Source organism: Anoplophora glabripennis, unplaced genomic scaffold, assembly GCF_000390285.2.
Source record: "Anoplophora glabripennis isolate ALB-LARVAE unplaced genomic scaffold, Agla_2.0 scaffold266, whole genome shotgun sequence".
NCBI lineage: Eukaryota > Metazoa > Arthropoda > Insecta > Coleoptera > Cerambycidae > Anoplophora > Anoplophora glabripennis.
The window spans coordinates 42,359-56,675 of record NW_019416461.1 but is presented as its reverse complement, the minus strand read 5'-3'; the positions used below and the strand labels follow the sequence as shown (position 1 = coordinate 56,675).

The 14,317-nt window shown below is 31.6% G+C and overlaps 1 protein-coding gene across 4 annotated transcripts in view; it reads left to right on the top strand.

The window, feature by feature from the left end:
- LOC108908705 (fasciclin-1) overlaps window positions 1–14,317 on the top strand; it is a 566,423-nt gene that overhangs the window by 536,577 nt on the left and 15,529 nt on the right. For all 4 annotated transcript variants that reach the window (XM_018712824.2, XM_018712823.2, XM_018712822.2 and 1 more), the window contains 2 exons: window positions 11,479–11,684; window positions 13,513–13,675. In XM_018712824.2, the coding sequence (XP_018568340.1) occupies window positions 11,479–11,684; window positions 13,513–13,675 (369 nt within the window). The remainder of the gene's footprint in view (window positions 1–11,478; window positions 11,685–13,512; window positions 13,676–14,317) is intronic.

The window sequence follows — 14,317 nt, the reverse complement described above, 5'->3', positions numbered from 1 at the left end:
GTAAATAAACATCAAGAGAATTTATTATTGCCAAAATATGTTTACTAATGTTTTTCAGATTATAGGCATCCAAGATAATTTTTTTATCAAACTTTGACTACATCATTTTCAAAAATCGACGTATTGTACTGAAATTCGGAAAGTAAGTTTTTGAAGTTACTAAATACCTTTACGTCTAATACGTTCTGTGGTCAAATAGTATGATTACTAGCAACGAAAAAATATCTCGGTCATCTGAAATAAATATACAGGGTGAGTCAGAAAGAATGGGTCAACACTAAACTGGAAATAATAGACACCAAAATATTATGTTTGAGCTCATCATGCCTTATACGAATGTCGCTGGTTTAAGAAATACAGGGTGTTCAAGGTTTCAATTTTATTCAGAAATTTCTCAATAACTGAGAAAGTTTTGATAGCATGACTATGAAACTTGTAGTGTTGGGTCTTTTGGTGTGAGAATTACGAATTTGAAGCTTATTTTGACGTTGCTCCTAGAGGGCGCTAGTTTCACCATATTATTTAGGTAAATCGGAACATATTTGTTGAGCTATGCTTTAAAAATCTAAAAGAACGTTCAATTCTACATAAAAAGTGTACTCTTGTTTAGGTTGCCTAATTTTATCGGTTTCTGTTATTTGCATTTAAAATGTATTTTGTGGTGATTTTCTTTCAGGCGCTGATATTACTATTTCTTTTCTATGTAGGCTTGTGTCAAATTTTCTTGTCAATAAGTATTAACGTATTTTGCGTGCTTATTATTTATTATTCGTACAAAATTATTAGTTAGTGATCAAAAAATGCCACGACATAATATAATAATTTTTCCAACAATGAGATGCATGAAATGATTTATGTTTTTGCTCAGGCTAATTTTAATGAACATGCGGCTCGCGGCGCGGCGGCCCGAAAATATGTGCAATTGTACCCAAATAGATTACCTAATTATAAACTATTCAAAAATCTTTACAATCGCTTAGGCGGATCTGGATCTTGTCGACCAAAAAGTAACCATGGTACTCCAAAATCTATCACAGTCGATGGAGAGAAAATTTTACTACTCGTACTCGTCGGTTAAGTGCGGCAACGGAAGTAAGCCAATCGTCCATTTGTAGAATTTTGAAAAAAGGAATGCTCCATCCATGTCATTATACTCCGGTTCAGCAGTTATTGCCTCAAGATTTACCAGCTCGCCTACAATTTGTTCAGTTTATACAAAATATGCAAACGAAAAACCCAAATTTCCTCAATAAGATTTTATTTACTGATGAGACGACATTTACTAGACGAGGAGTTTTCAATTGGAAGAACAATCATTTGTGAGATTCCGCATGCTATAAAAGACATTTTCAGCATGAGTTCAAGGTGAATATTTGGTGTGGTTTAATTTCTGGTTTTTTCATAAGACATTTTGAATTGCCACCCAATCTAACTGGACTTATTATTTAAACTTTCTTCAACACAATTTAAACGAGCTTCTAGATGATGTACCACTCGCTTTAAGAGAGAGTATGTGGTTTATGCAGGACGGTGCACCACCACATTTTGCCTTGCCAGTACGCCAGTATTTAAATGAACATTTTCCTCATCGGTGGATTGGCCGTGGCAATGAGTTTAGTTGGCCACCAAGAGGTCCAGACTTAAACCCTCTGGACTTCTCAGTGTGGTCAAACTTGAAGGAAGTGGTGTATTGTGAAGAAATTAGTTCTGTTGAGGAGTTGCGGCACAAAATAGTGCATTTAAAAATAATAGGGACATTTTGTTTAATAGAGACATTTAAGAGTGTATAATAAAATATATTGAGGTAGATGGTGGACACTTCCAGCATTTGATTTACGGTTTGTTATTATTACTATTATCAATAATTGTTATTGTTATTTTCATCTTTTGAGAATTAAAAAATCACCACAAAATACATTGAAACTTTTAAATGTAAATAACTCACAAAACCGATAAAGTTAGGCGACTTAAAAAAGAGTATATTTTTTATGTAGAATTGAACGTTCTTTTAGATTTTTAGTTTGGTTGTTACAGTAAAGCAGTGGCGTACCATTTTATTTAGAAAAATATGCCATCGATACCGCCACTGCAGCATGTAAATTTTAGGAAAAACTCTCAAATTTTGGACAATGTTTACATAAATGCATGTGCCCAATTTCGAATTATTTCACTTACTAGTTTTTAAATCAATTAAAAAAATTTAAAATATTTTTTTATCTTTAGCACCCATTATCTTTTTTTAACGAAGTGTGCTAGATAAAAACTTTATAGGAAAGACTCTTAAAATTCACCAAAGAATACGAGGTTTCATTTTTGGTCACATTTTTTAATCACCCTGTACACCTAAACTTCTTTAAGTTGAATGCAATATTAAAATTCTTTCACTTGGAAATGGAAACGACCGTAACTTTGTTATTTTAAATGACACGCTGTATATTTTTCTTAAAATTTGAATTCTACAAAAAAAATGTCTTACTTTTACATTTAGACTTCAAAACAGAAGTGGAATTACATTTTAAATGCTTCCAAAATCGGGATTATAAAAAATGATGAAGAACATCAATATGCATTATTTTGGACTTAAATTTCAAAGTAGCAAAGATACATTTTCCAAAATTTGTATTTTCAAGATCTCTGTAAAAAATTATTTACAAACATTTTATTAAATGTGAAATAATATTAAAATAATGTTAAATGAATTACAAAAAGATATTATACCTATTAATTGTTATTTATACTCATGACACCAAAGACTAACCGTGAGCGATAGAAAAGATGCTAAAGAAAATGTTCAAAATGTTCGTTCGATTCAATGCAACACTCGGCCCGATGCAAAAGAAAACGAGACACACTTTTTCGGCATTAAGGCATTAAGAGCTCCACACTCACTTCGAGTTCTATTGTTTAAATCTTTCAAATCTACAAGAGGCGTCTGGTATACCCTATCCTTCAAATACCCCCATAGAAAATAATCTAACGGCGTTAGATCGGATGCTTTTGCAGGTCATCTTATTGGTCCATATGTGCCGATCCACTTGTCAAGGAAATTTTGATTTAAACAAGCAATTACAATTCTAGAATTGTGAGGGGGGCGCCCCATCATGTTTTGTCGATTGGCAGTTCCATTACTATGACCATAATATTGAATTAATTATACCATCTTCACGAGCAGTCACTAGCCATGCAAGAAACGCCAGTCTTCTGTCATCATCTCTTAATTCTAATCCTTGCTGCAGTGGGTTTTTAAAAAGGTCTGAATTTGCTGAATTTTAGGATTCGTTGAACAAGAGAGCATTCTGCTTCAATTTCTCGAATTGAAATATGTGCATTATTAAGCACACTTCCGAAAACACCAACACTGTGCTCTTCATCAGTAGCAGTCTTTCTTGTAATCTTGTATAAACACTTTGTTTTCTTGAGAAGACTCCACATGTCGCAAATTCAAAATTAATCGATTAAATTCAAAATCTGCTTTAGTTTTCGTAACTCGCTTTGATTTGTACAATCCAAATTTTGGAAACATTTAAAATGCAATTTCTGTTTTAAAGTGTAAATGCAAAGTGTGAAAATTCGAAAAACCGACAATTTTCTGTAACTGTTGCGCCACCTTGCGTTGAAGTTACAAACTTGAAAATATTTTAAATCAATTTCTTTTGGTCGTATTTATTAATATACTTTTTACCCCATAATCGTAGCTCGTCTAGTTTCCTATATACAGCCGCTCCGTAACGTTAATGGATCACCTTGTATATCAGATGCCTCAAATTTCAAATTTATGTCTTTTTAAGTAATGGAGATATGCCATTGGAACAATACAACTGAGACACCTGGCGTTTATTAAGAATGAAACGGTATAAAAGATGTACCAATAATAAAGCTGCCACTTTTACCTTTTATGTTTTTTTGACTTCATTCACTTAGTTACTTAGTACATATTTGCGCCGGTAACAGGATACAGTTTGTAGCCCTATAAATTGCTGAATTCCATGTAATCGGCTTACCTTCGATCAATGCTCATTATGCTAATGAAATAATTCGTAGCGGATCCCTACATGCAGGAAGTAAAGGCGCCGTCAAACTATTCAACGCATATTGGCCCGTAGATGCAGGATAGTTAATCCGGTCACAAAGGATCACTGACAGTACGGATAATAATTATCAGTCTCGCATTAGGTGGCTGAATGGATGATACTGCATTTCTATGAGATTACTACAATAACTTGTCTAGCTGATTGTCACGGCTATGGTGACATCAGGACTATTAACATGTAGATGTACAGGGTGACTGCTCTAATCATTACTAACTGCATGTAAAGCCCAATACTTTTAGTATCCATTAAGATTTAGTTATGTTACAACTTATCGAAGGATTAGAGGTTGAGTAATCATTATAACAGGTGTTTTTTTACCTGAATATTTCAAATATCTTGAGAAAAAATAAGTATCCTACGAAAAAATTATAATAACGCAAATTTAATCATTCTGCGTGGAAAATACATTAGTGCTAAAATTAGTCCCTCTTCCCCGCCTTTGTAGGTGGGGAGAGGGGTAACTTTGAAATCTTATACAAGAGCTCCCATTTTTTTGCAGATTCGAATTCTACGGCTAAAAGTACATAATATTTGTCTGAAACATTTTTTTCAATTCATGATATGTAGATGGCGCTGTATCGACGAAATTCGATTTTTCTCCATTTCTCCTACAGAGAATATATGTATACGATAATGCAATGTGTTTGCGATAAAAAATACCACGTTTTATTTAAATATTCGAAATTCGTCGCCGAAAAGGTTTATTCATGTTGCAAATTTCAAATAAGTGGAAAATTGCTCCCTGAAGAAATGTACATGGCTAGTGAATAAATTGCTTTTAGCGTTACTAAGAACAACGATGTGAACATAGTAGTTATCTATTGCCTTCAGGGTTCTTGATTAAAATGACTTGTTTTTTAAACACATTTCTCTCCTGCGTTTATTTTGTGTTTTTGGAGAAAGAAAAAAAGGCAAACATTAAATTTAAAAAATAAAACATTTTTATAGAAATTATATTTAAGAAAAGAAATGGTATCTTTAAAACAAAATACAAAAAACTACATTCATTTGAAAGCAGATTTAACCAAGCACTCAGTTTTAAAACTAATTTTGGTTATTTACAATGAAAACGTGGTATGCAAACGTAATGCAAAATCATATGCATGTATCATGAACCTAAAAAAATGTTTTTGTTTTAGACAAATCCTATTTCCGTCGAATCCTATTCTGCAATATAAAATAGGAGATCCTATTTAATATTTCAAAGTTACCCACAATCTCATCTACAAGGTGGGGGGAGAGGTGATTAAATTTTTATTATGGACATTTATTTCGTAGAGTACTTATTTCTCGAGATAATTCAAAGTTTCAAGTTAAAAAAATCACCTGGTATAGAAATATATGCAATGATAGGGTTACTTATCGAAATTTAACCAAAATAAAGTAGTTGGATGCCCTCACCGAGAAGAGAGCAAAAAGGGAGACATTAAAACAGAAAATGGATGTCATTTGTCTAAAACCATAATATGATGTTATACTATTCTGGTATACATAATACCTTACACGTATATTTGAGTTGGTTGTGTGTTATAATATTATTGGGGAGTAAAACTTTTAATTTTTAGATTTTCCTATTTCAAACTGAACTAACACATGTGCTTTATGGTACTAAAGTAAATTAACAAATAAAAACTTCAAGGACATACAAATCTAATGCGTTGTTTCATGATCTACATCAATATTAGTTCACTCCCATGTGAGGCAATGACTACTAACACGCTCTGACTGGACTGAAGTGCCTGGTTTTAATAAATCACTTATAGATTCATTTCATTTCTAATCATCTAATTAGTTAAAACTTAATTGGTACACAAATGACTCTGAGAGAACCAATTTTGATTAAATTTCAGAAAAATGTCACAACCTTAAAGACAGTACTTACTAAGTTCTGTTATCTTTTACTTCTTGCGATATCCTAAGGAAATTTAAAACTGTTATAAAAAACGGAACTTTTCATTTCTATTATGAAAATGAATATTCATGTTTATTTGAACAGCAATAGATATTCAGTTACATGCATGTCCTATATGTATTTTATTTTATAAATGTTGCCAAAGTCAAACTGCCTGCCTAAAAGTTCAACATAACAAACTCTAATACACTACCATTCAATAATGAGTTTGCTTGGCTAAAACCGAATGACAAAAAATTTCTAGAAAGGAAATTTTTATACAATTTCGTTACTACTGTCCGAGTTAACGACTCTAATAGCAACGAAATCTTTCATTTGTAAACATTAATACAATAAAAAAAATTCAAATTCAACAGAAGACATAATATTCATTAAATAATTGAGTAACATCAAATGAAATACTTAATAGTTGTGTCATTCAATTCGTTCCTAATATTAGTAGGTAATTGATAAAGGACAGAATAGGAACGTGGAGCTATGTCTGATTGAAATTTAATTTGTTTCCCGTAAACAACCGTTGCTAAACCATCAATATATCATTGAGCATCATTTCTAAATAAGTTTCCAGTCATTTATCTTACTTCAAACCTCATTTACGTTGCAAAGTGATTGCGAGAATTCGTCCATGTCGAAAGTATTGTTTTGCTTTTGGAGGAAAACGCGTCATGAGATGTTTAAGGCATCCAGTATAAATTATCTCATTTCTATAAATACAGAATCCGATTGAATCTATCGATGGATCAGTTTTTAAAACTGTCATAACAATTTGTGTCCAAATTACTTATTTTAATGGAAATTACAGTGTGCCGGTAACGTAATAATTTTTTTTTGAAAAATTCTTGGACACCAATAAATTCGTTCCACTGGTTCAATTTTCTAATAAATACCTTATGTACATTAACCGAAATTAGTGTTTATTAAAATACTGATCGACCCAGATAGTTTTTTTTTGTTTTGAAACTTTTAAAAATAAAAATCTACGTGCTACAGCGATCTCTTTCTTACAAAAAACTGATTGACTTTTTATTGCCTTGTATCCATTGTCTTAAAGTTAGTACTTTAAGATCTTTGTCCCTGTTGGGATGATTTTTTTTAATTTTCATAATACTTTCTGGTAACTCTAAGCTACAATAATAAATAATTTTTTAGGCATCAAATTCAATGTGTTTGTTTCCAAAAAAGTTACAAAGTATAAATGAGAGAACTGTTGCTTAATATTTTCTAAGTTACTCTTTAAATTAACTTTATAGCAAATGGAACAAATCAAAGGCAACGTACTTGAATTTTGTATCTTACAAAATGCGATTTTAATATGGCAATTAATTTTAACTAATCAATGTAAGTACGATTGTTTATATTAGATGTAAAAAAGAAAAATTATATAATTATATATAATTAATTATATAACCATCTATCTATGTCCTAAATACAGCTTTTTTACTATAACACACTAAAACTACAACTCTATTATAGTCTTTCTAAAGTCAGTTGAACTTGCAAAAAAACGACTGACAATAAAATTTAATGAGTTTCATGGGCGTCCCTAAAAATGTTTTCTGCTAAAGGAAAAAAAATTAATATATCTAATATGTAGAAAGTTTGTATTATACAGGGTGTTAAAAAAAGAGTGTAAAATATTTAAGGAGGTAATAGTATGAACCAAAATAGCCAGAAAAGTCTCAATAAACATGGGTCCGCAAAGTAACGGTTGCGGAGATATGGAGTGTTTTATGTTTTTTAGCCCCTTTTTTATTTTGAAAAAACGTTGTGTATTTTCTTATAACAGTTGGTTGATGTTTAGTGAAATAAACAGTACGTATTTGACAGTTGTTCTCAGTGCACCAGTTTTCTTTCGCTATGGCTGGTTACTCTAACGCAGAATTAACAGACATGCATTTCATGTATGGTCGTGCTAATGGGAACGCCACCNTCCGCTATTGCGTCAAAAAAGTGACTAGTGCACAAATACTGCCATGGAAAATTTAATTCATAAACGTTAAAGCATTTTAGGGTTATTGAAAATATTTAAAATTTGGCAAGTTTGAAGTCCTTTCGTGGATGAACGAGGCAACTTTGGAGAGATATTTTAGTTAAATCGTCTTCGACTTCAACAATTTGTGTCGCTTCCTTGTACCTAATTGTGTGCTACCTTAGATTTACCTTATTGGATAGTAGTAGAAAGTAGAAGTTATAATTTTCTTCAAAATCGAATGTGAAAGACAGTTTTTAATCAATTAACAACACAAACTGAAGGTAAAACCTTGATAATTTGATAATTTGTACCAATTTAAGATTTGAGCTGCCTTATCAATGAGGTCGGGAAATCTTGTAGCAAAGGTTTAGGATATTTCTAACAGCAACTCCTTTATAAAGTGTAAAATGGAAAATAGGCCTGGCACAAGTTAGGTATCCGCAAAATTATGTTACGTGCCTGAAGTTATTAAAAAATTAAAGTAAAAAGTTGGTTTTTATCTAATTTTTTTAGTTTACTAAAATTGTCTTGCATTGTGTTTAGATGAAAATAATTTATGCTATGTAATTTATTACATTTACCTAACAGATTTTTTTGTACAAGTGGTATTTTTTGTGTCAAAATGATAAGATCCACTTCTTATTTGTGGAAGGGCGAAATGGGCGGTGACTATTAGACGCCTTCATTATAGCCATCTTTCTCTATCGCACGGATTTCTATGACTTACTTTATCCCGCTCACGTAACGGCCGATGAACCATGGGGACTTTCCGACCCTGTATATAATGTTCTTATAATACCGTATACAGGGTATTTGGAAAAATTGGCACAAAATTTAAGGGGGTGAAAGTAGAGCCAACAATAGTAAAAAAAGTTCCTATAAACATTGGCCCTCCAAAGAGGTCTTATTATTTCTTTTTGATTAAGATAACGGAATGAAAATTCTAAGTAATACACGCTTTGCTACTCAGTGATCTCAAATCTTAAGTATGTGTTTCAGATCTCAATTTTATTTTATCACATAAATATGTAGGTTTGTTATTCTTTAAAATGTTGAGTATAAAACAGGCAAAATGAATAAGTTTCCTCTCAGAAATGCGCAACAAATTGAAGGAACGTAAATATGGAGTTATGTGACTAAACTGGGGACATTCGTAATAAAACGGACACAACAATTTTGTATTTTTTGCAAACGGTGTTTATTTTCTTGAAAAAGGCAGGGGTCAGCATAATTCAGATGAGATAAGACTAAAGATTCGGCAAGTAAAATTTTAATCTGAGGATTTAGATACTTTTTAAAGCATTGCAACTGTTTTAATGATATGATAGAAAAGCTTTTCTACAGATAACGGTTACATGATTCGAAAAAGTCAACGACGAATCAAAAGTCAGCCCAAGATTTTTAACAACATTGACTGCAGGAATATTTTCATTGTTAATTAAAACGGGAAAGTTATCCAGACCTCGCAATTGAGTTAATATTCCAAATAGAATGTTTTGACTTTTATTAGTATTAACTAATAAAGTATTTTTTATTTTCCAGTCATGAATTAGTTGTAAGTCATTATTAATAACTGATGTGCCAATATTTAAATTAGAAGGCTTAAAACTATAAAGGAGTTGTAAATCGTCAGAGTACATATTTAGTTTACAATTCAAAGGAATTCTCGACAAATGTGCTGTAAACATGTTAAACAAAAGTGGTCCTAATATAGATCCCTGAGGAACACCAGAACCAACTGATCTATAAGGTGATGTTAGTATCGAGGAATCTGTATTTAATCTAGTATATTGTTCTCTACCGTGAAAGTAATTAAAAAAACAGCACTATATATTGCTAGAAATACCTACCATAATAATGAAGTATAGCAATAAGGCAATTGATGTCAATTGAGTCAAATGTCTTAGTCATATCCAGTAAAGTTAGAGACGAAATCAGAGCATTGTCGATAGCTGTCAAAATGTCATCAGTTACATTAGCCAATAAAGCTGAAGAACTAATCCCTTTCTGAAAACCTGAGAGGAACAGACAGCATACTGATTGGACGCAGATCTTTCAACGTTTTTGGTGATGGTCTAATACAAACATTCCATTGTTCCGGTAACTGACCAATCTCTAATGAAAAATTTATTATGTGTGTAAGTGGGGCCGATGCCCATTTAACCGACACTTGAAGCATTTTGACAGAAATACCATCTGAACCCATTGTATGAGATTTTTGTTTCATAATAAAATATTGAATTTTATTAATATCTGAAGCTGTGTATGTAAAATGTAAATTGTTTTTATATTTAGAATTATGAAGGTAAGAGATGTAATCTTGGTTAACATTTAAATTAGGCGTAGAATCAGTGAGGTAATTATTAATGAGAGTAGCATTGCAGGTCTCATCAGGAAGATTTTCATTTAGTCTATCACTTACAACGCCCCACGATTTTAATTTTGACCATAACTGTTTTAAGTCATTTTTAATTCTATTTACATTGTAGGAATAAAAAGCAGCGCGTTCTCGCTTTACAGCATTACCGTAATAATTACGAATGCCACAAAAAAAATTTCTATGTGCAGCATATCTACTTTTTTTAATCTTAGCCAAGCCTTATTTTTAAGTTTTCTAATCACTAAACCATGGTTCTCTTTTTTTGAAGTTTTAAAAGTAACTTCTTTAATGGAGTATGTCTGTCGAAAAGGCTCGTAATAGATTCATTAAAAAAATTACTTTCAATCAAAGAATTAATATTATAGATAGCTTTCCAATTAAAATTACGGTAACATCGATATTCCTTTACAAGAGGTTTAGACACGTTACATGTTAGTGCAGTATCACAAGATGTTACATTATGATCTGAGAAACAAATATCTAATACTTCAACGTTTTTAATACACAAATCAGTTAGAAATAATTAAGTCAAGTAAAGATTCAGTATCAGCAGTCACTCTAGTGGGATCAGAGACGTATTGTTTACAGTCATAACTAAATAACAAATCATTGAGGAATACAGAATCAGGCCCAAATCATCAGCATTAAAAAGCACTGAACTTTGACGCAGTCCAGATAGAAACGATTTTTGTTGTATGCAAAGCCGCTATAATGTACGAATTGACACCGATCACGCATATAAGATTTAAAAAAATTTATTGTAGATGTGAAAGCAAAATAAAATAGGTCCATTTGAACGCTGTGAAATAATAAGATGGTGTGGTGGAAACTTTACTGGAAATAGATGAGGGTGTCAAAAAATTTACCAGTTATCTAAAATCGTGTTTGTCGTCAACAATATCTCGTTTCACTTTACCTCGTAGTTACTCAAATTGTTCCTACACTTCTATACAACCATTTGATCAATATATTTTGTGTGGTGCTTTTATGAATTCCAGGTTATATTCACAAATAAAACTGGATAACAATTTATTTTATAATTTCATTTCGCATAATTTGTTATTTTCCCCATACTTACCAGCTTTGTTATTTTTCGGCAACTGATTTACGGTTTCGCTTTCAGGCAAGCACTTTGAATAAGGGAAAAAGTCTGTACTTCAACTTTGTAAACAATGGAACCGTGCTAACTGTCGAGGGTGGAGGTGTCACCGCTACTGTAATCCAGCCAGACTTGGCGGCCACAAACGGTATCATTCACGTCATAGACCGTGTTCTGGGGATACCATATAATACAGTTTATGATAAATTAAAGGCCGACCCTACGCTCAGGTAATTGTAAATATAGAATACAAAATATGTAGGAAATTATGAGATATAAGAAATCCCATGTGTTGATTTTATACCGATGCATTTAAAGAATATTGCTTATATTAAAAGAAGATAGAAGAATAAATTTTAGGGATATTCTTAGCTAGGTTCATTTCATACGAAACTTGATATTTAGAAATTTCATTATTTTGATAATAAGAAATTTACCTTTGGTGATTTTCGAGATATAAATCTCTAAAAAAAAAGAGACGAAGGAAAGGACAAATTCTTTATAATTTAATATAATGAAAATTTTATTAGAAATGAATTAACTTTAATCTTATTGTTTATGTTTTTAAGAATACATAATATAAATTATACCGAGGTATATTGTGACCTACAAGACAACCTCAAAGGGAAGATATGATCCTATTGAAAATGTGGAACATGAAAATTCACCTAGAAGGGGATTTATTTCAGATAAGTAAAATGATTTGGCAATAACCCTAGTTGTTGGGATTATCCGGAACTCATTTGTTTCATATATGTAAACTCTTAGATTTTCTGTTATAAATAAATTATTCCGTAAAATAATGTTTCTATCTTGACCACTGTTACTCTGGACATACTGTATGAAAAGTAAAAGGGAAACAGATAGGCAAAAATAAACAAGTATTAGTAGGTATACCACTACGTCACGCTAACGTGTCGCAAAATTATGTTTTCGCATTCAAAGCTAGTATAATTAAGTATATAAAGCTAGTATATAAAGTATAATTTTTTGTGAACACATTTTTACTTAGAGCGAAATATTTCCCTGATTCTTTTAGAGGAAGGATTTGTTTAATTAATTTGGATCATAGGAGCGAAATATCTAAATAAACAGAAATAAATAATACTTGTATACATCCTACTAATATAATTTTTCTCCGTCTGCTTTTTTTTAGATTTGATTCAGAATTTTGTTCATATAATTCAGAAGACAGATTTTCTTAGCTGAATATCAGCTTCTTAAAGCAAAAAATGATGTAATATTCCAACACTTATTTTATGGTCGTACTTAGTCAAAACCTTATAATTTTGTCATTAAATTTTATAGGAATTTTTGAATTATAGGATTTATACGATTTTATAATCCCTCTTACAATTTATTGAATATTGCATTTTAAGTTGTACTCCTTTTGTACCACAGCATCATTTGAAAAGTTTTGTTCGATGAATACACAAATTATAAAATTTCATTATGTACTATCATAGAAGAAATATTTTAACTATGTATTTTATATCATGTGCAATAAAAGGCTTTCAGATAAGTTTTGTTGTAAAGCATGATATGATTTAAAACGTGACTGCTTTAAAAATTGTCGGATGACTTTTGTTTGTGAACTTCTATTTGCAAAGCGTACATCTGAACACGTATGTTATGCAAGGAATTGAAATTATAAAAATACGAATCCCTTACATACTCAACATATTTTCTAAACATATATTTCTGTATATGCATATATTTTTGTGGTCCAATGTCCGTGATATATTTTCGTCCTTCCTACGTTCGTTTATAAAAGCAGTTACTGCTTTTTAAACTAAAATCCGTTACGGTGGATTAGAGTTAGATGAAATCTACGGTATAAAACTAAATGATTTAGGTTTTTATAAAATTCGCAAAATGTACATGTAAGAGGGCGTATTTAAAAAAATTATATCTCCGTAAATATTTGTAATTTTAAAAAATAACTTTCTATGGAGTCATTTACATCGCGAATTATACCCCGTGTTACAATAAATGTACATACTTAAAGTTCTCCCTACATATCCAAGACATTACTAACACCAAATGTTTTATTCCCAGCAATACCTTTTCTTTGGGAAACCTACAAGGATTCAATAAAATATTAAACGACACAAGCAAGAAATTCACATATTTCGTACCACGGAACAAGGCTTGGGCTGATGCGAAAGTTAAACTTCCTTCTGCTATAAAGAAACTGTTCATGGGAGAATATGCCTTCCACGTAAGTACTCTTTTCATTTTTATTTAACTGTAAAATATTGTATATACTTGTTGTGAAAGAAGTTGCCAAGTTAAAACTGAAAAATACTGAAGGGAAAAGCCCGAGTTCTTTCAGTTGAAAAATTTAAAAATATTATGTACAATGTGTTAATATGGGGTATATAAAGGGCGTTCCAAAAGAAAGGCAGGATTTAATATGAGGAAAACAGATTTTATCAATTAAAAAGTTTTTACATGTTTTTAAATGATAGACATTGCCATTAAAGAGGATATCGGACGGATGTCCTTCGCGACTCATTTGCATACTAGACTTCTTTTAAGAAAATTCTGTATCACGCTTTCACATGCCTACGGCTGAATTTCGTTGATAACTCTCCGAATTTCTGTTTTAAATTCAGGTATGGTATTCATTTGAGCAGAATACACTTTGGACTTTACGAATCTCCACAGAAAAAAGTCGCATGGGGTAAGATCGCATGATCTAGGTGGCCAATTCACTTCACTGTTACGTGAGATGAGCAGTCCATTAAATTTCTGCCGTAACAAGTGGATCGTTTCACGTGCCGTGTAGCACGTGGCGCCATTGTGCTGGAACCACAAGTGATCCAAATCCACGCCATCCAAATGAGGGCACAATAAAGTT